This window comes from Hirundo rustica, chromosome 18 (assembly GCF_015227805.2).
Source record: "Hirundo rustica isolate bHirRus1 chromosome 18, bHirRus1.pri.v3, whole genome shotgun sequence".
Lineage (NCBI taxonomy): Eukaryota > Metazoa > Chordata > Aves > Passeriformes > Hirundinidae > Hirundo > Hirundo rustica.
This window is the reverse complement of record NC_053467.1, coordinates 5,252,426-5,278,044: the sequence shown is the minus strand read 5'-3', so window position 1 is coordinate 5,278,044 and position 25,619 is coordinate 5,252,426. Positions and strand designations below refer to the sequence as shown.

The following is a 25,619-nucleotide window of genomic DNA, read 5'->3' as shown; positions in this document are numbered from 1 at the left end:
GTCTCACACAGCAAACATAAAGTGTGGAAAAAAGGAATTTTACCCTGAGATGAAGAAAGAGAAGGTTTGAGGTTTGAGCAGTTTAACCTTTGAAAAGGGTCTCATTCCAGAAATACACATGGGTAAGGATGTATTTATGGATGGGGTTTGCAAGGCCCTCCCCAGTTTTTTGCTCCAACCTGACCCAGACTGGCGGAAATCTCTGCAGAAGCAGTAAACTGTTAGACGACTTTTTTTTGCAAGGGGATGGGAAATCCAAGTATCAGACTCTCAGGGAAGGAGCACAGATTCAGTGCCCAGCAGAAATAGGCAGGGTTTTAGATATCACCCACCACTTGCTCTTGCACAGAATAACATAACTGCAGGAACAGTTCATCAAATGATTACAGTGAAAATTGAAGTGGTTGAACTTGCTCAGAGAGGAAAATAAAATCAATTAGTAGATAGAAGATGATGCTTTAAAGGTGGTTTTTTTCTCTTTTCCAATCATTCATCCAGCTCCCTGCCTGAGCTTTATGAGCAATGCACACTTAGAGGCACTCTCAGAATCATGGCATAACAACCTGAAGAGGCAAAGAAGGAAAACACAGTCTGTCTGTCTGTCTCAAAGGTCCTGACCAAGGCACTCAAAGAGCTTCTTCAGAGAGAAAAGCATGTGCATGACCATTGTGCTGCCTACTGAACCAGACATAAGCCAAAATATACCATTGTTTTGATCAAAGAGTTTTAAATTCTGCAGTAACAATGAGGTCCCTCCAGCAGGAGACTGAAGCTCTCAATGCCAGAGCATCTCTCTAGAGGGGAGTTCTTGGTGCTGAGGTGAGCAGCTCCATGTCAGGGCATCACACCTCAGGGCTGACAAACACTGAAAGCCTGACATGACCTGGTTTGCACCAAGGTCCCACATTACATCATCATTCGGCCACAGGCTCACCAGAACCACATTCCCACCCCAGTAGCCTATTTTCTCCCCCAAATTAGTCCTGCAGTGCAAACACTGCTCAGGCTGACAGCTGCGGACCAGAGCAGGGCTGCCAGGCCGTTTGCATAACATGGTCTGGAGCTCGCTGGGCAGTGCCAGCTGATTCCTCACTGCAACAATGGAAAAACCCAGAAATCTTGGTGAATAAGCCAGTCTGTGTCCTAAGTCAGCCCTTGGATTTCCTCCCTTTCTTGAGCCCGTCTCGCCTCTGCACAGGCTCCGCTGAGGCTCTGCAGCCAGCCTCAGGAGCAGGAATCTCAACAACCTCACAGTTATGTGCTCAGCTCTCAGCTGCAGCCAGGAACTGGCTGGAAATCAGTTCAAAATGTTCCAGTTCCAAACCCCACCCTGCAATCCCTGGATCTCTCTCTTCACACTCACAGAAGCAGGCACTGGGGCTTTTAACTGCTTTGTTTTACCCTTCTCTTTGGGAGAGCACGGGACCTCCCTTGTGGTGTTAGTTCACTTTTGTCATCACTACCCTAAGACAGGAACCAAGGCAGATGTCACTCCCAGCTCCAGCAGTGATTTTTTTACCTTGCTACCTCTCCAGCCCTTTACCAATGACAATGCTTTTCCCTTTCCACAGCTCTACCTCGAGAGTCACAGACATTGCTACCTACCTCTACACCCCTGCCTGGCATTTCATATCCACCAGCCTATGTCCCATCACTTCCCTGCAGGCTCAGATGCTGCCCCATCCCTTGTTGGAAGGCACCAGGTATCTTGACCATGACCATATTATCCTTAACACTTCATAAGAAAAGACACAGTAGAAATTAAGACTGTTTTTGCACTCCCTTTCTTGGCCAGCTCTTCAATAGAGCCTAGATCTGGAAGCGTTCAACCAAAATTTTGCATTGCAAGAGCAACTGCAGTGCTGTTGGCCTTTGACATGACCCCATATCTTTCCAATCCCTGGTTAGGCAAACTCCTCTTGAATCAGTGGAAAAAGGCACCCCACCCCACACCAGGAGCCTTCCTTTGTGAGAACAGAATCGGGTGCTTCTCCCCAAACCAGCTGAGGCTAAACAGAACCGTGGAGCCTGCTGGAAGCTCCAGCAGGAGGTGGCTATGGAGCTCAGCAGTGCTCCCTGCTGTGCTGTTTAACCAAAACAGGCTGTTTTCCCCCTTGCAGATAAATCTGGGCCCTCCTCAGCTCAGCAGAGACTAAGGAGGCTCTCCACAGAGTAGGTCTGCATTGGTTCTTCCTGAGTATTTGCCTCCCATTTTCCTCCAGAGATGAAAACTATCTCTGCATATCACTCAGCAGCAGGGCCAGGCAGGGCCGTGGACATTCCTCTGCCTGGTGCCAAGGGGTTAAGCTCAGAGTCAGTTCCCAAAGCCAGTTGTTTCCAACTGGCTGCTGCCTGTGGTTTGTGGGAAGGGATTTTGCTTTTTAATAACATTATAAATAGGGCTGTGTTCAGTATGCTGCAAACCCAGTTTCTCTCTCTCTCTCTCTCTCTCCCACCCATCACTCTCCTCCTCCTGCTTCTCTTCCCACCACACTTAATTCCAGATCTGACCATGAATGGGTCAGGCTTCCTCCTTGGTGTCCTCAGCCTGCTGACATGTCTTGTCTCCACCATGCAGGCATGTCCCTCTAGTTGCCACTGCCACGGCGGAGACCTGCAGCACGTCATCTGTGACAACGCAGGGCTGAAGAAGATCCCCAAAGTGCCTGAGCAGACACGGCTTCTCAACCTGCAGAAGAACAACTTCCCCATCCTGCCGACCAACGGCTTCCGCGACATGAAAAAGCTGGTGTCCCTGCACCTCCAGAGCTCACGGATCAAGGAGATCTCCACCGGAGCCTTCCGGGGACTCAAGAGCCTGGTCTACCTCTATCTCACCGACAATCAGATCAGTGTCATAAAGCCAGGAGCCTTCGATGATCTCTCTGATCTCACCTACCTGTACCTTGACAAGAACAAGATCCCAGACCTGTCCAAAGGGCTCCTCTCCCCGCTTGTCAACCTCTTCATCCTGCACTTGGGCAGCAATAAAATCCGGGAACTGAAACCTGGGGTCTTCAATGGGGCTAAAGATCTGCGCTGGCTCTTCCTGTCTGACAACTCCCTCACCAACCTCCTACCCGGGGCCATGGAGGATGTAGAAAACCTTGCTGTCCTCCATCTGGACAAAAACCAGCTGAGCAGCTACCCTGTGAATGCAATGAGTAAACTGAGAGTGCTGGAGGAACTGAAACTTTCTCATAACCCAATTGAGGTCATCCCTGACAATGCCTTCCAGTCCTTCGGGCGATACCTGCAGACACTCCACCTGGACAACATGAAACTGAAGAAGGTGAGTCCTTTCTCTTTCCACTTGCTCCAGATCAGAAACATGGGGCTTGGTTTTCTTGCCCTTTACAAAGCCCTTGGTTTGCTGTCCTTCCCTTGCAGAGGAGAAGGGAGATGCAGGTCTGCAGGCTCTGCAGGCAGCAAGGCACTGACAACACCCTGACGCAGCTGAAGTGAGGGATGAGAGAGGGCACTCCACCCCTCTGTTGAGTTATTTATGCAAAACCAAATTATCTGGAGTTGATTAGGCCCTCTGGACAGATGCATGGCAGTGCATTCCCTCCCAAGCTGGAGGTAACACCAGACACTGAGAAAGATATCTGGGATGCTCCAGGACAATTAGGAACCTTCCATACTCCCAGAGACAAGGTTGAGGGATGAGAGGCACACATGTCCTTCGTAGTGGAGGGCACTTCCACCTTGCAGAGCTGAACTGCTCTACCTCCTTTGCTCAGCCCAAGTGCCTGCTGTAGGTCAGGAGAGGGAGACTCCTTGGAGGGGCTGTGAATAGTCCTGATTCTTACCACTGCCTTGCAGACAGGTAGGGGTACAGATCTTCACCTCCCTGCTGCCTCCCAACCTGACACGTTACAAAGAAAGGTTTGTTTATTGATGTTCTCTCAAAAGGAACTCTTGCAGCATCTTACAAAGGAGCCCTGTTCCCACTGGAGGGGAGGAGGGACATTCAGGTACCCTGAAGGGCAAAACAACCCCCTTCTTTTTCTGTGAGAAAGCAGGATCCACAGGCAGGAGTATCACACTCAGGGAATCACTTGTGTTAGGACCTTTGAGAAGCCAGGCAGTGCCGCAGAACCCAGTACAGCATCCTGATGCAGCCTGATGTCCTGGATGAATCCCCCATGGCTGGAAAGGCAAGGTATTGCAGGCAGAACAGAACAGTTCTCCCTGGGATTATGCTTTGCCAGGAAGCCCAAAGAGCATCCAGGTGAGGCGGGCTGGGACTCCATGGCAAAGCAACACCCACCACATGCAGGAAGATGTGATGAAAAAGATAATTTCTTCACAACTCAGTCTCACAGGAATGAGCAGATCACACAAAAAGTATAAGAAATGCATCAAACCAGAGTTTTCAAAGGCATATAGCATCCCAAAAAGCTCACAATCTGGAATTACATCTTGTCCAGATGCAGAACAACACTAACTAAACCAGTTCAGAAATACTTTGGTATTTAAGCCCTTGTCCACTCTGAGCATTAACTTCTCCCGAAGGGGACTGAGCAAACTTAACACTTGAAAAGGATCTATTTACCTTACTAGGCAAGACCTTAAATGTGCTGTGACAGCACTTCTGTAGACTCAGTTCTAAGGCACTTTCAGTCAAATATTGCAGCATAATGTTGTACCAGCTAGAGATATCAGAGTCCCAAGTTACATGCTGAAGAAATTAGGGAAACAAGCATCCTTGGTTTGGCCAAGAAGCAATGGTTAACAATTCTAGCCAGCAAAAAGGACCTTTTTTTTTTTTTTTTTTTTTTTCCCCACAGTGACCACCCGTGGACAGGAACTTAAAAGGCTCTTGTGCAGCCACTGCCTCCTTTCCTCCCCAGCAGTCCAACAGGACATCAGTTTATGGGATCAGCACTAATAGGGGTGGCTTCTGCAGCTTTAGGGCTTGCAAATACAAAGCTTCCAGCTCAGCATTTTCCCTTCAAATCCTCAAAGGCCTCATACCCAAACAGCCCACGTGTGAACTTTGCACTGCTAAGAGACATCTAGTCACAGAGGCTGCATGATCCAGGAAATCACCACCAAATGCTCTAAGTGCTGCCAGCATCTTGACTGCAGCTCTTTCTCCTTCACAAACATGCTGTCCTTAGATCTTCCCTGCATGGCTGCAAGATTTTTGAGCTGATCAAGTGTAAACCCATGCAATGCTACCCCAGCCTAAATTACATCTGAGCAAAAGGAAGAACAGCCCTCAGGCTCCAGCACAGAGCTCCCATTCCCCTCGCCAGCATCACAGACCCACCCCAGACCCCACAGGGCTCTGTTGCACAGGCCAAGACCCTCCTTGTACCTCAGCATGAGACAGGAACCCCTGTCTACATATTCAGTGTAAAATAACAGCAGTAATCCTCCATTTAAATAAGGGATAAAAATCACCCTTTTCTTCCCAAAGACATGCTCTGGCAGGCGGCTCAGCAGCTGTTAGCAGCAGATGTGAACTCTTCTCATGGGGCTGGGAGAGGAATGAGCAGCTGAGACAGTAACACCACTGTCCAACCCTCCCGCCCCTCTGTATGGAGTGCCAGCATCCCTCAGAGCAGCTCCACTATCAGCACAGTCCAGCCTTCTGAGGTCAGCTCAGTCTTGGAAGGAGAAGGCCAGCAATGGTGACTGCCCAACAGCTACAAGGATCTGGGAGTCTGCTAGCTAAGCTCTAATCCCATCCAGCAATGCTTAATTTGGAAGATGATATAAGTTCACAGCTTAAAATAGTACATTTCCTCTGTCAAGCTTTTCAGCTTAGAGAGCATGAACATGCTTTGATGGTCCATGAGAAGTGCAAGGTTCTTTTCAGAAATGGGAGCACAGGTCCTGGGGCTGGGAGGCTTTGGGAAGACCTAGTGAATGTCCTCTCCAACCTTTGGAGAAAGCTTTCTCTCTACTTTGAGGAGGGGAGAAATAGTTGGTCATAGCCAAGAAGAGCTTTGTGCTTTGTCAGGGAGCCCCTCTCCAATCCATCACTGCCACAGAAGTTCCTCTTGAGGGGTTTGCTTTCAACAACTTTCCAACTTGAGCAACCATGAAAAATGTCAGGGATGAGGCCTCAGGAAAGAGAGGAGAGGGCTGCAGAGTCAGGTCTACAACCTCTCTTGCTTTTTGGCAGCTTTCTCAAGGAAGGCTCTACCTTAAAGCCTCCCTGTCAACCTAGAAAACACAAATTTTACAATATCCCTTGCAAAAATTCCTCCTGGAAGTGAGAAAAAATTGAGGAGGCTGAGGTGCTGGAAACCTGTCTGTATTCCTACATTCCTCAGATGCCAAGTGTAACTTTCCACTCAGAGCTACCAGGCACTGCCAAAGTCTACAGCCCCTTCATAGGCCACAAATCCTCCCTCCTTCAGTCGCTCCAGGACAGGCAAGGCAACAAGCCTTGGGAGGATTTCCAGCCTTAGAAAGGAATATACCAGAAAATATCTTCATTTAGAATGGGGAAGTATGGCTCAAAAATAAAAAGGGTTGCCAGACTGCAAGTTATTTAGGGATGTGGCTGCAAAGACAATCCCACATGGATTTGCGACATAGCTCTCCTTGTAGAAGACTCCATCACCCATGAGCCTGCCAGCCTGCTCCCTCTCAAGGGTACAGAGCTTCCAGCAAGCCAGCTCCCTGTTCACAGCTTCTCTTCTTGCTCTCTCCACGTTTCACAGAATGATAGAATAGTCTGAGTTGGAAGGGGCATTAGAGATAATCCCTTCCAAAGACCCCTGACATGGGCAAGGACACCTGGTTTCTCCAAGCCCTATCCAACCTGGCCTTGAAGCCTTGAACATTTTCCAGGGATGGCACACTCACAACTTCTCTATGCAACATGTCCCAGTGCCTTGTTGTCATGACACTCAAAGTCTGGAACAGAGGCCCTCAGGTTTGGAGTCCCCATTCCCCAACTCCACGTTCCTCACTGGAAACCTTTGCGCTTCAGTTTTCAGACAACGCGTTTGCTGGCGTGACCATGCTGAAAACCGCCCACCTGGAGAACAACCGGCTCACCCAGCTGCCTCGAAACTTCCCTTTCGACAAAATGGAGACGCTGACGATCTCCCGAAACCCCTGGCACTGCAACTGCCAGCTGGCACCTCTGCGCAAGTATGGCACCGCCACACCCCATGCTCCCTGGGGTCTCCTTGGGCCCCTCGAGCTGTGCCAGGACACTGCTGTGACACTTGGCAGCTTTCTCCCCACAATTCCCTCTGATGTTCGTGGTCTGTCCCTTTTTCAAGCTCCTCTCTTCCTTTCTCCCTGTGTCACAGGTGGCTGAAAGGCAACCGCACCCGTGCTGAGGACACCTGCTCCACACCAGCCCAGTACCGGGGCCAGCCCATCAGGGACACCCCAGCCCTCCGCTCCTGCAAGCTGCCCACCAAGCGGTCCAGGAAGGGGAGCCGCCATTAAACACGTAAGATGGTTCCCTTTTAGTTGCACCAGAAGCCCCAGCATCTTTTGTGGCATCACTCTAAAATGCCATCAGGGTTTGGTTTACAACACCTCATCCATCCACTCTCAGAGCTGCTCCATCTCTTGGCTCCACGAGCTCCCAGAGCAGAGAACCTGCATGTAGCATCAGGGATGGAGTCAACTCTGTGAAACAAACATAGGGCTAAAAAACAGGCCTGGGGCAGAAAGTAAGGACAAAACATGTAAATAAATATGAAATAGAGAAGTAAGGATCCTGAGAACATACACAGAATAACTTGAAATCTTCAGAGCTTTTATTGCAACACGGGAAAAAATTCATCTCCTTTTGCAGCAATCATTGTACATTAGGAAAAAAAAAAAAAAAAAAAAGCCCTACACTGTAACAGGTTTTAAGCCCCAATCATCCTTCAGGCACTATGGTGACATACACCCTGTCCTAACACCAAAGCCCCGTATCAAGTCAAGGTGTAACCGTTACGCAAAAGGGATAAACACCATATATCAAAAACAAGGGTGGATTGAGCCAACTCTTACCCTGAGCTGGGACCACACAAGCTTTACTTTTCTAACCAACTGGAGATGCTCAGCCCTTTACCCTATAAAGGTCCTCCAGGTCTGATGTGAAATCCAGGGCAGGGCATTGCTGGGAAGTCTTGCCCCAGACTGCCCAGCCCATAGGAAAGTCGGTATCTTCCATAAGGAGCAGCTCTTGATCCAGCACTTCCCTTTCCGCAACTACAATTCCCTCCAAGACAGTCAGGTATTTAAAAACAATGGCTGTTGCCTTCAAATGAGTATCCCAGAGGAGGGAGGTTCAAGACAGCAAATAATCTTTGGGTAAGGTGTCCTGGGCCAGGAGGTGATTCAGAGACCAGGCTGCCTTCCCCTCCAGCAATGAGCTTTTGCTGACAGCTACCAAGGCAAACACCAACTGTGAAAACCGATCACACAGACACCTTCCACAGCTGGAAAGTATCAGGGGTACTAAGTTCAGCCTGCAGAGGAGCAAAAAAGCCACAACTGTCATCACTCCACCCTAAGCATTTTACTTTTTCCCATCCCAGAAACAGGTCTGGTGTTTGTATAGATTCCAGAGAACTTTGAATGAGCCTGCAATTTGCTAGTTCATGGGAAAGGGACCTTTGCTCATTTGTTAAAGAAAGTGCAGTGATCCTGCACTGCATTGTATGAACAGAGGTGATCATTGTGCCATGTTATTGCCATTTGATCCCCACTTCACTAAGGATATGCAAAGCAGGATAGAGAAAGGAAATATATGACCAAAATATCAGGGATTATGCCGGCTGCTCTGTGCCTTTCTAATGTGGTTATTTCTCTTGTAGTGCCAGGGGGTTTTAAGGATTAGGGATGGAAATACCAGTCATTCCATACAGGGCAGGAAAAGTTCTGCTCTAAGCATGGAAAAATTTCAGTTTTCTAAACCACAGTACTTAAATAGTTTATTTACAGGTCTGACCCTTCTTAATCCTCTTTCCCTGCCTGAACTCAATCCCAGTTCACTCCTCCATGGTGAGAGTAAAAATACCATGACAATAATACATGGAGGTTTTTTTCTGTAGCACTTTCCATCCAGCTCCCTCAAACAGATTTACAAGTGCTAATGAAATAGGAAAGTATTTATTCCAGACTTGCAGAAGACAAAGCTCAGTGCCTTCAGGTGTCAGTGCCAAAATGTACATACACAAACCCACTCCAGTGTGGTGAGCATGAATTTTATTAAAGTACTTCTGACTTCATCATGCACCTCTTGTGAGCCAGCCAGCTATCAGATACAGGGATCTGTATTTCAGGGATGAGGAACTGTCTGGGTCACTGGCTACATTTAAGATGAAAAGCTGCTTGGTAGTTTCTAAAACTACACCTGCCCTGGATTTTCAGAACCAGGGCATCAAAGTAGTCCACTACTCTTGAAAATTTTGTTCTGGGTTTCCTTCCTTTGCCAGGAAAGTGCTCCCTGACCATCAGCACTTTGGGTAAGATCCTCAGTAGTCACACAAAGAGTTGGCAGAATAGCTTAGAGACAGAATTAACCCATTTCCTCTGCTGTGGGAAGTTGTAACAGCTCCTTGACTCCAGACTCTTCACTTTCAAGTATGCACTTCATCCACTGATTTAAAAATAGACAAATTACAAGTTTACTACTCTGCTGAAAAATCCCCTTAAAGATGTGGCCTTCTCTCTTTTTTAATGCCAGCAGGCTCCAGCATGGCCCGTCCTGGTGACCGGTCACTTCTACCATCAGAGAACTACTGACTTCTGAGTCCTTCCTTGAACTTCTCCTACCTGTCAGGAAACACTTCTGATATATATGAACACCTGCAGCCTCCTCTGAATCCCTGCTTCTCTGCTGATCACAAGGATGGAATCCACCTTCTCAATCTTTGCCGACATCTATGTATTTTAAGAGGCCTTTTTTAAAAGCCAAACTATGCATGACCATACCAAGACAAGCTAAGCTAGATCCTGCCAGTAAAACACAGTCATCTTTCCCAGAAGAAACATAACCCACATCCCTGATCAACCAGCTGGTTGCTGTCCCTCCCATTACAGAGGAGAGGGAGCAAATGGAAAGGTAGGAGCATCCTGCCCCCAGCTGCTTGATAAGGAAAATTGGTCTCAACCCATGCAAAGAGACTCCCCTGCCTTCCCACAGAGGGGATCCCTGCAGGCCAGGGCTGAGGGGAGAGGTGAAGCAGTGACCAAGAGCCGGTGGCCCTGAGGCAGCAATTGTCCAGAGATCCTTTAAGAGAAGCAGAACTGGGAACCTCCAGAACTGGAGCCATCTGAAAACTGGATTCCCTCCCACTCTGTAGGGTCACCAAGATGAGCAAGACAAGAACTTGTGCATGGTGCAGTTGGCTCAGGCATCCCTCCTCTCCTTCCCACCCATACTCAAGGATCTAGCAGGACACCAGGATGACTGTGGTTTATTGTCACACCTATTAAAATGCCACAGTTACAATTCAACTATGTTTTTTAATCCTAAAGAGTTATATAAATATGTCTATTTATTCCTCTGTAACAGTGTAAATGACCTTTAAGAGGGTGAAAACTCCTCTGCCTCCTATATAGAAATCGAATTGTATATTTTCTTATGTACATCTTCTGTATAAAGCTCTTGCTGCAAAGATGAAATCAACAAATCTCTGTGTGTCTGTCTGAGGGCTGGAGGGATCAGGAGTAACATGATACCAGTGGCACAAATATAGACTTAATCCTCTTTATCCCATGGGCAGAGCAACTGTTTGGGAGGGTTTTATTATTCCTCTTGCTACAAAACAGGAACATGTGACACCTAATGAGTCCTGGGCTCTCACAGTAATGCTTGAAAATATTTTGTGAGGCCAAAACTCGAGCTTACTATAAAAATAGGTAGCTGCCATCTGACAGAGTTCAAGCAACGGCACCAAGGCTGTCCCTGGTATTTCCAGCTCGGCATTAGGAGTATCACATCCAGGAAAAAAACTGGCTGCATCCAGGATAGCCTCAGGATGGATGCCCTGGATTCCCTTTGTCTGTGGCAGAGCACAGAGTTGTCCCTGTAAAACCCTCGTGCTGGTGCAGTCGGGGTCTGCCAACAACAACAGCCTAATCTGACTCCCAAACTCACATGTTTATCCATCACTACTGGCTGCTTCCTCAGCCTTGGGAAGCAGCATGGTACCAAATTAATTTCCTTTAGGGTAAAACAAAATAGTCCTTTTCTGGCTCAGCCATTTGTATGCAGATGGCAGGACATGCCTAGGAAATGCATCTACTAGAGGGCCACCGACCTCCTTGCTTGTGGCTTGTCCCCCACATAGAGCACATGCTGGTGGCTCTTGCACAGGCCCAGGGTGGTGGGACATGCAGCAGAGCAGCAGGACACGTGGCCCAGCACATAGTGCCCTTCTGGCAATGCAGCATTTGGTGCTGCGCATGTGGATAGCACCGTTCCCAAGACCTGACCCAGACACAATAAAAACCACGCAATGAGGTTTTACATCCACAGGATACTCAGGATGGGGAAAGAAATTCGACAGCTCCACAGCAAGAGGAATACAAGCACCCACCCACACCAGCATAAACTAGCACTGCCTCTGCCATCATCATCCTGGCAGTGTGTACAACTGTAAAAGTTCTGAAATGAGCAGTAGAATTTCACTTAATGACATTGAATGTGATGCCTTGTCTTCCAAAGCTTCCTCCCCAGACACCCCAGCAGCAACCAGGCAGAACCCCCACTTCTGTCTTCCAGCTCCTCCAAGCTTTCCCTCTTCAGCCTGGTCCCAGCAGCTCCAGGACCACCAAGTACCACTGTGGTCCAGACACCCAACCTCAGCATCTCACCATGACAAACACCCCTTGCAGCTCTGGTCACAGCAACCACAACTCACCACAAGCTCTGGCATGTGCATCTTGGTGATAATTGTCTTCAAGATATCAGGGGGAACAGGAGAACCTGCAATAATTCCTGGAAGAAAGAGGAAAACACCTTGGAAACCAGCTATTTATTCCCAGAAGTTGAGGCAGTGGTGCCTCAAACGGCTCTACACTCCCAAATTTAATGCTGACAAGACCTGTGGGATACACTGGTTCCTGTCAAAATACTTCCTACATCTTTTTATACAGGTCCTAATTGTTCTAGAAGAAAAGGTTGCAGCAAGGTCAATTTGCCTGTCTTGACAGGAAAATGAACTCTATAGCACAAACTGAGTCTAACCTGTCATTCTCCAACAATGCAAAGATTCAGAGCAAGAAAGAGGCCATTTTATAATGGGACAAAAACTCTCCTCGATCTTCACCATAAAACCAAAAATCTTTCCTCTTGCCTTGCACAGAGCAGCCCTTTAGGGACAGGGCAGATCCCACTGCCATCTGGGTTCCAACCCAGGATGACAGAGCAAAAAGAGTAGGGTAATATATGGGCTTTGGTGGGGAACAGAATGAGACAGGATCATTTTGCATATAGCAGAGATGATTAGGTAACCTGTTACAATATTTCCTTATGCTCCAGCATCACTTTTTCCTGTACTATTATTGCCTCAAAAGGACTGGTGGTCTGGACAGCTATTACCAAGGTGGGCTGTGACAAGAGAGGAAGCTCCAGGACATTGTGACAAGAGAGGAAGCTCCAGGACATTGTATCACACCCTCCTGCACTGGGATGAATGACTTCAGAAACAAACAGGAAAGTTCAAGTCTGAAAAAAAAAAAAATCTGAGCTTGGCTCTACTTTAGGGACTGCACTAGCCTGAGACACAGAAAGCATCTGCTGCCACATGGTGGTAGTTGGAGAAACAAGAGTTGAGGAAAATCAGGCTATTCCTGACACCTCCCCTTGCAGCTAAAATAGAAAGGTCCTTCCCTAGACTGCCTTCAGATGAAGGAGTCCTAAAATACATTATGATGGAAGGATTCCCAAAGGAAATGTGGCAACAAATTAACAGGGGAAACACAAGGCTCATTCAACTAAATTCTTCCCACCAGAAGAGACATTTGTTCACAAAACTAAACACAGCCTCCCAGCAGGGAACCAGGATTGTCCTGGTTCTCAGGATTTTTCCATTTGAATTCTGAGACTTACCTCCCCGGAGAGTTGACAGGTCATAGGAGTCAAAGTCCGGCTGGGAGAGCATGTCTATGAACATGGTGGGTGTGCCGAGGAGGAAGGAGCATCTTAAGGAAGAAGGGAAAAAGAGGCAAAGCTGCAGAGGTGGAAACTGGTGCAGCCCCAGCTCAGTACCCATCCCATCCTGTCCCATCTAGGGCTGCAGAGCAGCAGCACACAGGCAGGCACAGCAGATATGCTGTTCATCAGCACACACAGACATACATCTGCATAAATAAAATAGAGAGATATATGTACATGTACGATACAGGCACAGGAACAGCTCTTTTGTTTCCCAAGCTATACTTGAGGAACAATATGGAAACACAACTATCCCAGCAGCAGAGCTAGATTTGAAAAAGGAGGGCAGGTGTTCAGATGTGAAAACACAGCAGCCAGAGCAAACCAAGACACCGCTATGCTTCCCAGCCAAAGCTCTATGGTGGCAGGAAGGATCCCTTAATTTCAGGAGAAGGGTGACACACTCCCAAGCACAGCTGAAAAGGCAGACTCTGGTTCCTGAAGTGCCTGTGCAATTGAGTGCAGCAGCAAATCTGCCTCTCCCACTGTGGGAAGAAAGAGCACAAGCAAGGTCCTAGCATGTGGAGCAAGGGAAGAAGCATAGCCACAAGGCCAAGAACCGCTCCTTAGCAAAACAGGCTCTCACTTCTCTCGAGACACGGCCTCCAGCGCAGCCTTGCCCTCGAAGCTCGGCGATGAGAAGATGCAGGAGGTGCCATGCAGAGCCATCACCATGCAGCCTCCCACCGACGCCAGGCAGTGGTAGAGAGGCGCAGGGAGCCCACAGCGGCTCTCCTGGGATCAATCAGACAACAATGAGGAGAGGAGACCTCCCACTGTGTGTCCAGCCCATCTCTCTGCTAAAGAGCAAAGTTCTGAGCAGAGACATTTTTTCCTGATCCACTCAGCTGGAAATCTGACATTTCACTGTGTTCCTGTTAGGTAAAAATGCAACTGGCACATCCTAACTTGAATAAAAATCAGTTTGGGAAGTTTTTATAGCAATATTTCATCCTGTATTTTGTAATGTCTCCTCTGGATTCCTTAGTCTGGTACTGCTTATACATTACATGCCAAAACAGACGAATGGGAGTGCTGTGAGAGCCATGAAATTTGCAGAATTTGACATAAGCTATTCATTTTACTTTCTTTTTTTTTAATCACCAAAGGCTCTGAAGACTGATTGAAACAACTCATCTGTTCTCTGGATCAAAGCTGGTATGTTAGAAATAAGTACTTCAGAACTTCAAAAGAAAATATTTGTCTTTAACAATTTTTAAAAGAAACCACAAATAGAAAGGTCATACCCTGATAAGAGTTATAAGACTGTAAACATGACATGAAACAAAGTCATGTAAATCAAATTAAAACCTCATTCAACAGAATTCAAAGCTAACATCCAGACTCTTGTAATTATTTGAAATGAGTATTCACCAAAATGAAAAGTGATTAATTTCATGTTTTCCCCCACAAAAAAGATAGCTTTATTTGCCTAACAAAAAAAAGCTTCACATGAAACTGAAATGAAACATCAACGAACTCCATTGAAATGCAAAATGTTTTGCATTCACATCCCTCAATGTTATTCGCAGTAAAACATCCTGCCCTTCCACTGAGTAAACACCAGCATTCTCCGCGTGCAGACTCTCTGAGCAGAGGCCTCCCCAACAAACCCACCTGGCCTTCGATCCCCAGCCTCAGGCCAACCAGATTGGCATTATTCACAATGTTCCTGTGGGAGAGGGTGGCTCCTTTGGGGCTTCCTGTTGTCCCCTGGAAGACACAGGGCATTTATGCAATACCACCACCTTTTCTGAGGACGAGCTCAAGGGATTCTCAAGAGAGATTCCTCAGAGTCTGGGGTGATCCTGCACTTATTTCTCCTATCAGACCAGGGAGAGTGTTTTTACTTCTTTAACAGCACCTAAATCCCCAAAAATAGCCCAATTTCAGTTGAACAGAATTCACCCGGTACTGTCTCATCTCCATCAGCCCTTGACAAAGGGCTGAACATAAAGGGGGAATGCTAGAACACTCTTTCCATCCTACTGCAGAAGCTTGAAGCTTGGTCTCAGAGCTAAATAGGAAGAAAATGTGATGTATGGCATTGCACACATCTTTCCCCACGTCCCCAGTGAGGAACCCAACCCCAGGGCATGGAGCTGGCAGGGCACCTACCGAAGTGAACTGGATGTTGATGGGCTCATTGCAGGACAGGGTCTGCTGCACGGCCCTGAGCTGCTTCATGTGGCTGCTGTCCCCAGCCTGCATCACTTCATCCATGTGAAAGGTGCCAGGCAGCTTAGAGTCACACATGATGACAATGGATAAGTCAGGTAGCCTGACAGAGAGAAAAATACCATCAACAATAACAGAACAAGGAGAAAAGTGCTCAGACAGGTGCACGCTGGTCAGGGCAAACCTCTGGGCCAGCTTAACTTGTTCACTTCGATAAGACCTCCTGTGGGTCCTTCTTCAGCAAAGCCTGTGTTGTGCAGCTGAGGGGACACAAGGCAGGACATGGCTGTAAGGTCAGTGCAAGGACACCACGTGTTCTTAACTCACCTTTTGCTCTTTATTCCCCCCGGACTGGATTTTTCTAGCTCGGGACATGACTGCTTTAGAATATCATAGTATTTCTGTGTTTTAAATTGAGTGGGGAACACCAGTGCCTTACAGCCAACCTGTGAAGGGAGACAAACTCATGAAAAGTCATGTTGGATTGATGGTCAGGACATGATAAAGAGCAGCCATCACCAATACAGGAACAGGCAGGTTCTCCAAGGACAAAGGCAAATGAGCCCTTACATCTGTGCAGCCTTAAAACCTTCCAAAAGCAGTGCTGTGCTCTTATTGCACACCCAACATCCCAAGCCTGGATCTAGCTGTGCAGCCAGTGCTTTGCTCCTCCCTAGTGCTGGATTCAGGATGATTTTTGCTGGTCAAGAAAGTAGAGCTGCAGACTAAGATTCCCTCCTTGCCCAGGATCAACACTCTTCGTTGTAAGCACAAGGCAAACAACTGATATGAATAAATAAATAAAGTTGAAACAAATCAATTTGTCTTGATCTGGTACCAGGGTTTTTGAGGAAATTTGGAAAAACAAGGATTTCTAAAATTTGCCTCTAAGATCAAGCCGGGATTTTTTTTGTGGAATTTTTTTGAGGTGTTCCTTTTCCTAAGATTTTTCCACCTCTTTTTAAAGCACTAGCTATTTTGAAAATGGAAACATTTTTCATTCAACCTTTACATTTATATAATCCCAAAACAAAACACCTTAATTACTCCAAGAATTTTAATTTCTTTCTCAGCAGAGATTTGCTGAATTTGACCCAGATTTGCAAACTGTTTTCATCTTCCAGAAAATGCATTTGTGTCCAATAAACTATTAACATAAATGATTTACTCAGCTGTCCTCATTACTTTCCCAGGGTCTGGGAAATAAGGAGGCAAAGGCTATGCCAATAAATTATTTGTAAGGACTCTCTGGGTTTTTTCAGAAAGGAAGATAAACAATTGTTCTGTTTTCTGGAACAGGCTGCCCAGAACCCAGGGGACTGAGGCTGTTTTGGGCCGCTGCATCTTTTTACTACTAATTCCTTCAAACTACAATTCTGGTTGAACTAGCTCTGAAAAACAGATGCTCTAAGAGGAGAGGAGGGCTGATTGAAGGGCTGATGCTGTACAAGATAAGAGTCTCTGGTTGGGCCTCTCCTACTTGGTCTCAACCTGAATGGCAGCAGACCTGTGTTCAAAGAATGTAAAATATGAAAACTTGTCATCAGTTTGCTTTTACAAAGCCCTGGAAATACAGTAAGACTCCAAGGAATGTTATTCCACACATATTTCCATATATACAAATTGGACTGCGTGGATGGACAGGATCCAACAGGAAAAGCCCTAAAGTCTTCAGGAATTTTGTTACACAAACAAACAAATCCTTAGGCTGGTGAGGAACTCCAGAGATCCCAGGGTCAAAGGTGCATAATAAAGCTGGGAGTACTGCAAATCTGGAAGGGCAAGACAGGAGCACATTCCAGTAGGACAGAGAAGCCCAAGGACACCACCCAAGATGATGGTACTCCACTGCAGCACTGGGTTCAACCCCAGTACATGAGAACAGGAGTGACCTGCAGGACTGAGGGGATTAAATAAAGTATGAAACAAGAATTCAAGTTGCAGCCCAACAACCCATTTACAAAAGGAAGTTGCTAAAAGAGTTACAAAAGAAATTTGCTAAAAATTATCCACTTTCTAAGTAAAACTAACTTTGATGGTGCATGGAACATTCAGAAGTGGCTCCCTCTCTTCTAATATCCAGCCTTTATAGCCAAACAAACCACAGTGAAAAAATGAGTTGCTTAATCTTAATTTTTAGCCATTAAATGTTTAATAACTTGAATTCCTCATTATTTGAGCAAGGGAGTCTGAACAGTTTAAATTGATCAGTGCTCTACATGTCACAAACTCAAACCCAGGCAGGTATTCAAGGGCAGATGAGGTGGCAGGATCAGACAGCAGAGATACGTTAAATAGTGGCAATACCTAGGACTTAAACTAGTTTAAATCCAAGGCCAGACCACCTCAGACAAACCTGGGAAGGAGAAATGAAGCTACCAAGTAGACTGGTCCATTCTGAATTTAAAATGAGGTCCTTTCTGAGATTCTGCTTTCAAGGTTGAGATCCCAGATGGTGATTTTTGCCTTGAGCAGAAGGGGCAAAGAGATGTTAAGTCCTGCATTTTTTCCCTCATTCCCTGCTAAATGATTGCTGACAGGGGTGGTTGAGGTAGTACTGGCAGTACCTGGCTGTTAGCAGAGAGAGAGGGAGGGATGAGAAGGATAGAGCAGTTTCTATCAGACAGCAGTTTTCCATCAGCCACAGGGAACAGCAAGAAATGTAGCCACTGAATTGCAGCTTTGTTCCCTCTACACATCCAACACCAGCCCTGCTCTCCAGCCAGCCCTTCCCACGCACCCAAATCTTAAGCAGCTCATCTGCACCATGTCCCCACCAATCCCCTTCAACAGACAGTTCATGCCATACAAACCTTCCTGAGCACAAACTCCAGCTCAGAGGCCTGGTAGGCTGGATTTACAGATACCTGAAGAGTGAGAAACAAGAAATTGATCATCTTCTTGCCTTGAACACCCTCCCCCCCAGCACAGATTCCAACAGAAAAGTTCCTCCAGGGTTAAGCCACACTCAGAGCCTCTATTCCAACACAGAACTAAAAGCTCACCACCACAGGGATTCCACATTCACAGAAAATATATCTGAATTCTGTGTTTGTGTGAAAGAAAACAATTGGAAGATATTTATGTGAGGTCACATAAAACAGAGCTTCAGGAACAGAAAGCAGACCTCCTGCCTCACAGGAGTTGATCAGGTTGATCTAGTTGATCCAATCCACTAAACTATATCAAAACTCTTGCGCAAGTCAGGTTTCTTGATGGACAACCATGATATCACCTTCTTCTATCCAGCTCTCCACAGAGTGGCCACTGCAGTTTAGTTCACACACAGGTTCCTACTGAGCCATGCTCTTCCACCCTGTTCTTGCAGACATTGGAATGAACCAGGATGGAGGAAATGGAGCAGAAAGGAGGGTACAGACCTCAACATAGAGCACTGCCTAAATAAGTCATATTTTGGCCATGCTATCAAATTAAAATAGGCTTTTAGGGAGATGCAGCCTGGAGTAGATTTTTAAGTGAGCCTTTGTTCCATGGAACAATGCATTTCAAAGGGATCTAACCAGCTGGTAACTGGTTAGGACAGCAACACCCCACATAAAAATGGTCCTGTAGAGAAAAGCACATCTCCTGTTAACAGCTGTTGCAAGCACTTTTTTGCTGCTCCTCCTTCTGCAGCCTGTTTCCCTACAGAGTAGAGAACAAAGATGCAGAGAGGTGCATAGATCTTCCTTAAATACTTATTTCAGCTATAGATGACATGCTGGGTAAGAGCATGGAAAAAAGACAAACTTTACTCTCCAGCATTTCCTATTGCTTTTTGTCTCTATTTCCTTTCCCAATAGATTACTAAAACCGAGACACAGCAAACTCCTTACCAGGATGATTCCTGCCTGGGCAGTTGCAAACTGCATGAGAACCCACTCGTATTTATTGGGTCCCCACATCCCCAGCCGGTCTCCCTTCCTCAGACCAAGGGCCAGAAGCCCAGCTGCTGCTTGGTCCACCTGAAAAATACAACACAAGAGCCTGAGGATCACACACAAGGTGCAGCAGGGGACATTGGCCTCCAGGCACTGCTTTCTGGAGAAAAAGCATCATATTTGTAACTGAAATGAAACAGATTGTATCTGCCCAGAACAGTCCATCAGACCATGGCTGCAGCAGCTTCTGAGCCTGGAGCACAAACCAGCTCCTGCTCAGCAGGTTGACTGAAAGCATAAAAACAAGAAACCTGGAACAATACAACAAAGCAGAAATGAAATCAAAATAGTCAATTACGTTGTTGCAAGTTACTTCTTGTCCAAAGACTATTGCCAAGTTCCTCATGAATTCCACTTAAGACCAAGCCTTACCAATATGCTGGGCCTATCCACACTGTTGGATCTGCCTCTCTTCTGGGCAGAACTTACTTCAAAAAGGATTTGTGTGAAGAAAATTCTATCAAGTGATTTTTGACCAGTTTTGGATTCCTGTCCTCATAAATCCTGTGAGCAGTGACTAGGGAAGCTGGAGGGGCTCAGCCTGGAGAAAAGGAGGCTCAGAGGGGACCTTATTCCTCTCTACAACTCCCTGAGAGGAGGGTGCAGCCAGGCAGGAGTCAGGCTCTGTTCCCAGGGAACAAGGGACAGGATGAGAGGAAGTGGCCACAAAGTGCACCAGGTTAGGGTCAGGCTAGACATCAGGGGGAATTTCTTCACCAAAAAGGTTATTAAATATTGGAAAGGACTTCCCAGGAAGGTGTTGGAGTCCCTGTCTATGGAGGCATTTAAGAAACAATTGGACATTGCACTCAGCACTCTGACCTACTTGATAACATTGTGATCGGCCAGAGGTTGGACTCACCTTTGAAAAATTTTCCAACATTAATGATTCTGTGATTCGTTAACTCAAACTCAGCCACCATATTAACAACTACTTTATTTTGCAAGATGTAAGCATGCTTCAGGTACACAAATGTATGTATAAATACTCTGAGACATTCAGGAAAGGTTTTATAGTTTTGTTAAGTTCTCAAACGAATTTATAAAATCTGCCTTGTAGGAGATATGAATTTGAGGAACAATTTGATTTAGCTCTGAATTGCAGCCTAGTTCTTAAAATCAGGGCAAACATAGCTAATCTTGATTATGTGAATGGATACGTCAAAAAACATAGTAAGCCTAAAAAACCCACCAAACAATTCTTTCCTATCAAAGTTCATATCATGCATTTATTAGAAACTTTTCAGGTAGTTAGTCCCTCCATTCCAAAAACAGAGAAACATATTTGTATATGCACACACCCACACACATCTGTGCATATGATACTGAATGCTGGTCCTTGACTTTGCTCCATCACCTTCATGCTTGGAAAAAAATCTTCCCCACACTCAGGATCTCTGACAGCCAGAGTGATTAATCCAGAAGGTGGGGTCTACTCCAGTAGAGAAAAACACCATGACTCGTCCCATAACCCACCAGAAAAGCGTGATAATTTTTAAGTATGAATGTTCATTATGGGATATTAGCATTTTGCATATGCTGCTTCCTCCCTTTCATCCCAGGGCTCTGAGGAGGATGAGGGCAGCACACGCCCATCGGTGTGCGCTGGAAACGTGCTGTTCCCGCTGCACCAGGATGAAGGTCCGCAAGAAACTCATCTCAGTCCTGAGCTGAGCAATGAAGCTGTTTTCCATTTCTCCATCAAAACTGCTGCTGTCATCCACCCACCTGAGGGATGAACAAGGCACTCACCTCCTCCTTGAACTGAGCAAACGTCTTCCGAACCCCATCCCGGCAGAAGACCAAGGCCTCGCGGTTGGGAAAGCGCGCCACAGTCTCTTCCAGGCACTGGCCCATGGTTTTGTCAAGAAGGGGAACATCTGTGGGGCCCTGGATGTAGCTGTTGGTCCCCTTGGGGGATATAGAGGGCATCCTTGTGTGCAGGGCACTGGAAAAGAAAAGAAGAGGCTATTTAATATAACCTGTCAATACAGTTCTCTCCATCTGGAGGGATTATCAGCCTGCTGACAACATTGGGAATACCTCATGCACATTTCTGCGCCTGTGGGAACCACAGACAGCTGCTACTGTGGGTCAAGATCAGGAGGACTTCCAAGGGGAAAGCTTATGCAGCTACCATCATTCATCTGCACTGAAAATTACAGGGACATGTCAGCATGCCTGGATAGAATATGGGCTCTGCAATTCACTGAGAGACGGCAACTGGGTTTAGTCTTTCTGCAACATTAAAAAGTATAAATATCTGTGAAGTAACACAACCAAACCAGTTTGCAGATAAATTGGCTGAAAAGAGCAAACAAACAAGAAAGAGAGAATTAAAATTAAAGAGGTCAGTTTCCAAAACAATCAGCAGAGAAGAGTCTAATTCTGCAGAATGAAAACTGTGTATGAGAGTCCAGAGAAGCTGAGGTGTCTGCAAAGGAATGGTCTGTGTTTACAACAGTGAGCAGCTGTAAACATTCCATCTCTGACAGCTGGAATGCAAAGAGTTTCTGGGACTGAAACAGCATCAATAAAACGAGGCACTACCAGCAAGATGAAGGGGGAGAAGTGCAGAGGCAATACCACAGAAAGGAGGAGATGGCCCCCTCTGCAAATTTGGGACAGGTGGGGAAGAGAAGAGCAGGGATGGGTTTGAGAAGTGCAAGCCAGGCAGGGTAGGAGCACTGAGACATTGTCCTGGAAGCCAGGGGAGAAGTCAATGAGTCAAGAGAAGCAGCAATGAGAAAATGTGGTCAGAGCAATAGGGAAAATAATTTTAAAATAATTAATCCTTTCCCTGAGGTCTGATCATCAGAGGAAATGCAGCAATCTGACCACATGAGCACTGCAGTTCCTACCTTGGTTTCTCTCTCCATCTCCTACAAGCCTCTCTCTGCTTCAGCAGCCACCTCCCACCATGCTGTCTTCCCCCCCAGGCAGCCCCCCATGTTCTCTGTCCCTCCCCATTTCCTCTCTGCCTTCCTCCACGACTTCAGGTCTTCATTCCAACATTAGGAGACAACCAAGAGGGACAAGGCTAAGGGACACTTGTAGGGTGCATAGCACAGAGGCCATGTATAATTCTGTGTACAAGGGGGAAATCTCTGCCTTAAAGAGGAAAAATAGCTCAGCCTAAATGCCCATCTACTACGGGATCAATATTTTGCAAATACTTGGTGTTACTGCCCCAAAAGATTTGTTTTTCTGCCAACAAGAAACAAGCCTGAACATGGAGTTACCTCCTATGTGGAGTGAAAGGTGATGTCCAGAGAATAAAAAACAAAAAAAAAAAACCCAAAAAACCCCACCAGATTTTACCTTTGGGGTTGTACTGCTCCAAGAGATAAGCAGATGACCTGAACCATTTTCCCCCACTGCTTTTTTGGCAGAGGGAGGACTGTGCAAACTCCCACAGGCTTTGTTCACTGAGCTCTTGGGCAACTCACATCAAGGCTGTTAGGCTGCCTGAGGAGGAGGGAGGCTAAGTGCTAAACTGAACTACCTTTTATTGCTTGAAAACTTTTGGGCCAAGCATGTAGATAAACGAGGAGATGAAAGAAAGCTCTGAAGAAGGGCCTTTATAAACATAGATTCTATAAAATAAAAGGGAGAAAAAACTCTCCCTAAAGCAAGGGGAGGATGAATGCTCCTTGTAGAACAGTAAAAGCCAACTCAGCCACCCACAGTCACTTGCTGTTTGAAACCGCAACTGAGGAAGTCCCTGTCCAGTCACAGATCACCAGGGCAGATGAGGAACCCTCAGGCTGTTTGTTAAAACGCTTAATGGGGCCAGTTATATTCACATCTCCCTCAAGCCAAGTCATCTTCAAATAGCAGAACCTATCCCCAAATTCCCTGCCCAGGAAGGGCTGGACCGGGCAGGGAGCAGCTGCTGACCTGGTTGCACAAGAGCTCTTCCCCCCAGCACCAAACCGTCTCAGGGGGAACTGGGAGCCAAGCAGGCTCAGCACCAGGAAAAATAAACAACAGAAGGCCATCACAAAAAGAGACTAGAGCGGGGAAGAAATACTACAAAATTCAGATTGAGAAAATTCAACCAGAATCCAAAGTGTCCAGCTGAAACAGTCTCACACTCTCCGCAGTCAGCCTTCAAAGAGGTACTTGCACAACCCTGCATTGCCAGTGAAAAGAGGAATATCTTACACTATCAGATCTTGGCACAGCACTACACAGATCAGGCTCTCTGGGCTTACTGTCTCAATATTTTCCAAACCTGAAGAGCCAAAGGGTTTCACTGACTTTTCAGAACCAGACTTTTACACTAAACGCAAGAAGGCAAAAAGCTCCAGGTCTCGTGGCTTGGCTTCCTCCCTACCCCCAAACATGAGGATGGAAGTGCATCAAAGAGCAGTAAAAGATATCACCACAGAGCCACATGCTCAAAAACATGGAGAAAGTACTGCTGTATTTCAAATTGTGAACACAGCTTGTTCTCAGAGGTCCCTAGAATTCACATTTTCAAATGATAGCATCAAATTAAACTGAAATTAGAGGTTAGGAAAGCTAAGATATCTCATGTTCATAACCCAGAGTCACTGACTCCTTTCAAAACACTAACCTCACATAATTTCTTCAAATGCATTAAAGCAAAATTCTCAGCTGCCATCAAGTCTGAGCTCCCTGAATTCTGGACTGACATCCACATGTGCTTCAGCATTTCTGTATCACTTCAAGTGAAAGGTGTGAGATAAAACACAGCAGCCTCTTGGAAGCACTGGGAGTCCAGTGGCATCATGCTGGAAATTACATAGGGCTGGTCTCCCTCCCGCCTACAGCCAGGAGCAAGTGTATGTATCTGATCTGAGAGAATGTATCAAGAGACCTCTAGAAAGAAAGAGTCCAAATGATTTAGAAATAATCTCTGTGTTCATCTTTGTTACAGAAAACAAGTAATTCACCCTTCACCTCTTCCTACAAAGCATCTGGTGCTGCTGGAGATAAAACAAAACCAATGGTCTGATATTATGCCAGCTCCCATTTCCATGACTCAGCCAAAGGAGAGCAAAATAAAACTCTTCCTCTTGGGTGTCAACACAGACTGTAAACCAAGACTTTCGGAGAGCACATGCCTTTTGTTAGCAGCAAGACAGCCTGTAAATGAGCCAGCCTCATCCACAGGCTGCTCCCGCAAAACTCCAGAACCCTCAAGTTCAGCAACACAGCTGGACAGAGAGACATCAGAGATCTGGGGAAAACACATCCTCCTCCTCCTCTTCCCGGCAAAAGGAAGGAGAGCCGCCAAATCCCAGTAATCCCAGAGCTCTCCTGCCTGATGGCCAGAAGCAGAAATGATCACACTGAAGGAAGTACTCTGGACACTAGGAGCTGTTTGTATTTTTCTCTGAACAGCCCTAATCAACAGTCCGGAGTTGTTGACATAAGATAAGCAGCTCTGTTTTCAACTTTAACTCTTTATCAGTCTCTACAGAAATTATCAAAAGGGATGAAAGGCAAAACAAGGCAGTATAACTTCCTGTCCCCTTTGTAGTGTGAAGGACACAGACCTGCCCTGTGGTACCATCATCTCTGCACCTGTGGGAAAAGCCCTGCCTTCCCAGAGCTTGGGAACTGTCCCAAATACAGAGTTCATGCTTAGAGAGGTTCACAGATTCTGCCAGCTCCTTTGCTCATGGACATCTACCAGGACCTTCTCTCCCCAAAGCAAGGACTTTTAGGTCTTTTCTGTGATATAACTGCAATTAAAGGGTGGTGAAAATTAACTCCACTCTGTCCTCACTTCTGCTTTAATATGTTGACTAAAGAGTTAACCAGATACTTACTACTTTTTTTTTTCTTTTTTTTTTTTTTTTAATTTTTTTTTAATTATTATTTTTGTTTAAGGAGAGATCAAGTTCCCAGTGTTTTCAGACTCCACCTGCAGAAACTTTCTGGTTGTTTCCCACTGTCCTCTCTGCCCTCTGCACTCTCCCTGCCAAAAGGATAAACAAGTCCAGAAGCAGAATTGAATAAACTTTTTTTTTTTTTTTTTTTAACATTACTAAAAAGAGTTTACTCTCTAAATGCTGCACTCTTTCTCCAAGGGCTTTGTGTTCCTGTCCCTCAGTTTCAGTTCTGGACTGGAGTAAACTGCAGTGAACTCAGTCATGCTTCCCTTCTGATCCTACTTCCAAAGAACAGATTCTGAGAAGGCAATCTTCACACACCTATGATGAAGCAGCTTCAACCACCTCACTCCTAATGTCAAACCAGCTGAAAAAAACCCCACACAAACCCTGTCTGTGAAAAAAAAAGGAATGCTACACCTGGTTCTTGGAATTGCTCACTGGAAGTCATTCATCCCCTCGATTATTACTTTGAATATCAGCTAATACTTC

General features: G+C 46.2%; 2 protein-coding genes across 3 annotated transcripts in view; one reads left to right on the top strand and one right to left on the bottom strand.

Moving 5' to 3' along the window:
• ACSF2 (acyl-CoA synthetase family member 2) overlaps nt 1-25,619 on the bottom strand; it is a 36,114-nt gene that overhangs the window by 9,200 nt on the left and 1,295 nt on the right. Inside the window, exons 2-10 of the mRNA XM_040081675.2 lie at nt 21,013-21,208; nt 19,156-19,284; nt 18,133-18,186; nt 15,647-15,765; nt 15,260-15,422; nt 14,759-14,854; nt 13,728-13,876; nt 13,037-13,128; nt 11,847-11,923 (exon numbers count right to left, since the gene is read on the bottom strand). Coding sequence (XP_039937609.1) covers nt 11,847-11,923; nt 13,037-13,128; nt 13,728-13,876; nt 14,759-14,854; nt 15,260-15,422; nt 15,647-15,765; nt 18,133-18,186; nt 19,156-19,284; nt 21,013-21,208 — 1,075 coding nt within the window. The remainder of the gene's footprint in view (nt 1-11,846; nt 11,924-13,036; nt 13,129-13,727; nt 13,877-14,758; nt 14,855-15,259; nt 15,423-15,646; nt 15,766-18,132; nt 18,187-19,155; nt 19,285-21,012; nt 21,209-25,619) is intronic.
• CHAD (chondroadherin) lies at nt 2,414-10,527 on the top strand. 2 transcript variants are annotated; one of them, XM_040081676.1, is made up of 4 exons: nt 2,414-3,292; nt 6,956-7,119; nt 7,284-7,429; nt 9,668-10,527. In XM_040081676.1, the coding sequence occupies exons 1-3, from the start codon at nt 2,414-2,416 to the stop codon at nt 7,423-7,425; spliced, it is 1,185 nt and encodes a 394-aa protein (XP_039937610.1). In that variant the 3' UTR covers nt 7,426-7,429; nt 9,668-10,527. The 2 variants fall into 2 exon arrangements, with proteins under 2 accessions (XP_039937610.1, XP_039937611.1); XM_040081677.1 differs by having other exon boundaries at nt 9,665-10,527.

What these genes read in the sequence shown, in the direction of transcription:
- CHAD (XM_040081676.1), top strand. Translation starts at nt 2,414, where the DNA reads ATGCTGCAAACCCAGTTTCTCTCTCTCTCTCTCTCTCTCCCACCCATC. An exon ending in ACAACATGAAACTGAAGAAG is followed by an intron (nt 3,293 to 6,955) that starts GTGAGTCCTTTC and finishes TTTGCGCTTCAG; the next exon opens with TTTTCAGACAACGCGTTTGC. An exon ending in CAGCTGGCACCTCTGCGCAA is followed by an intron (nt 7,120 to 7,283) that starts GTATGGCACCGC and finishes CCTGTGTCACAG; the next exon opens with GTGGCTGAAAGGCAACCGCA.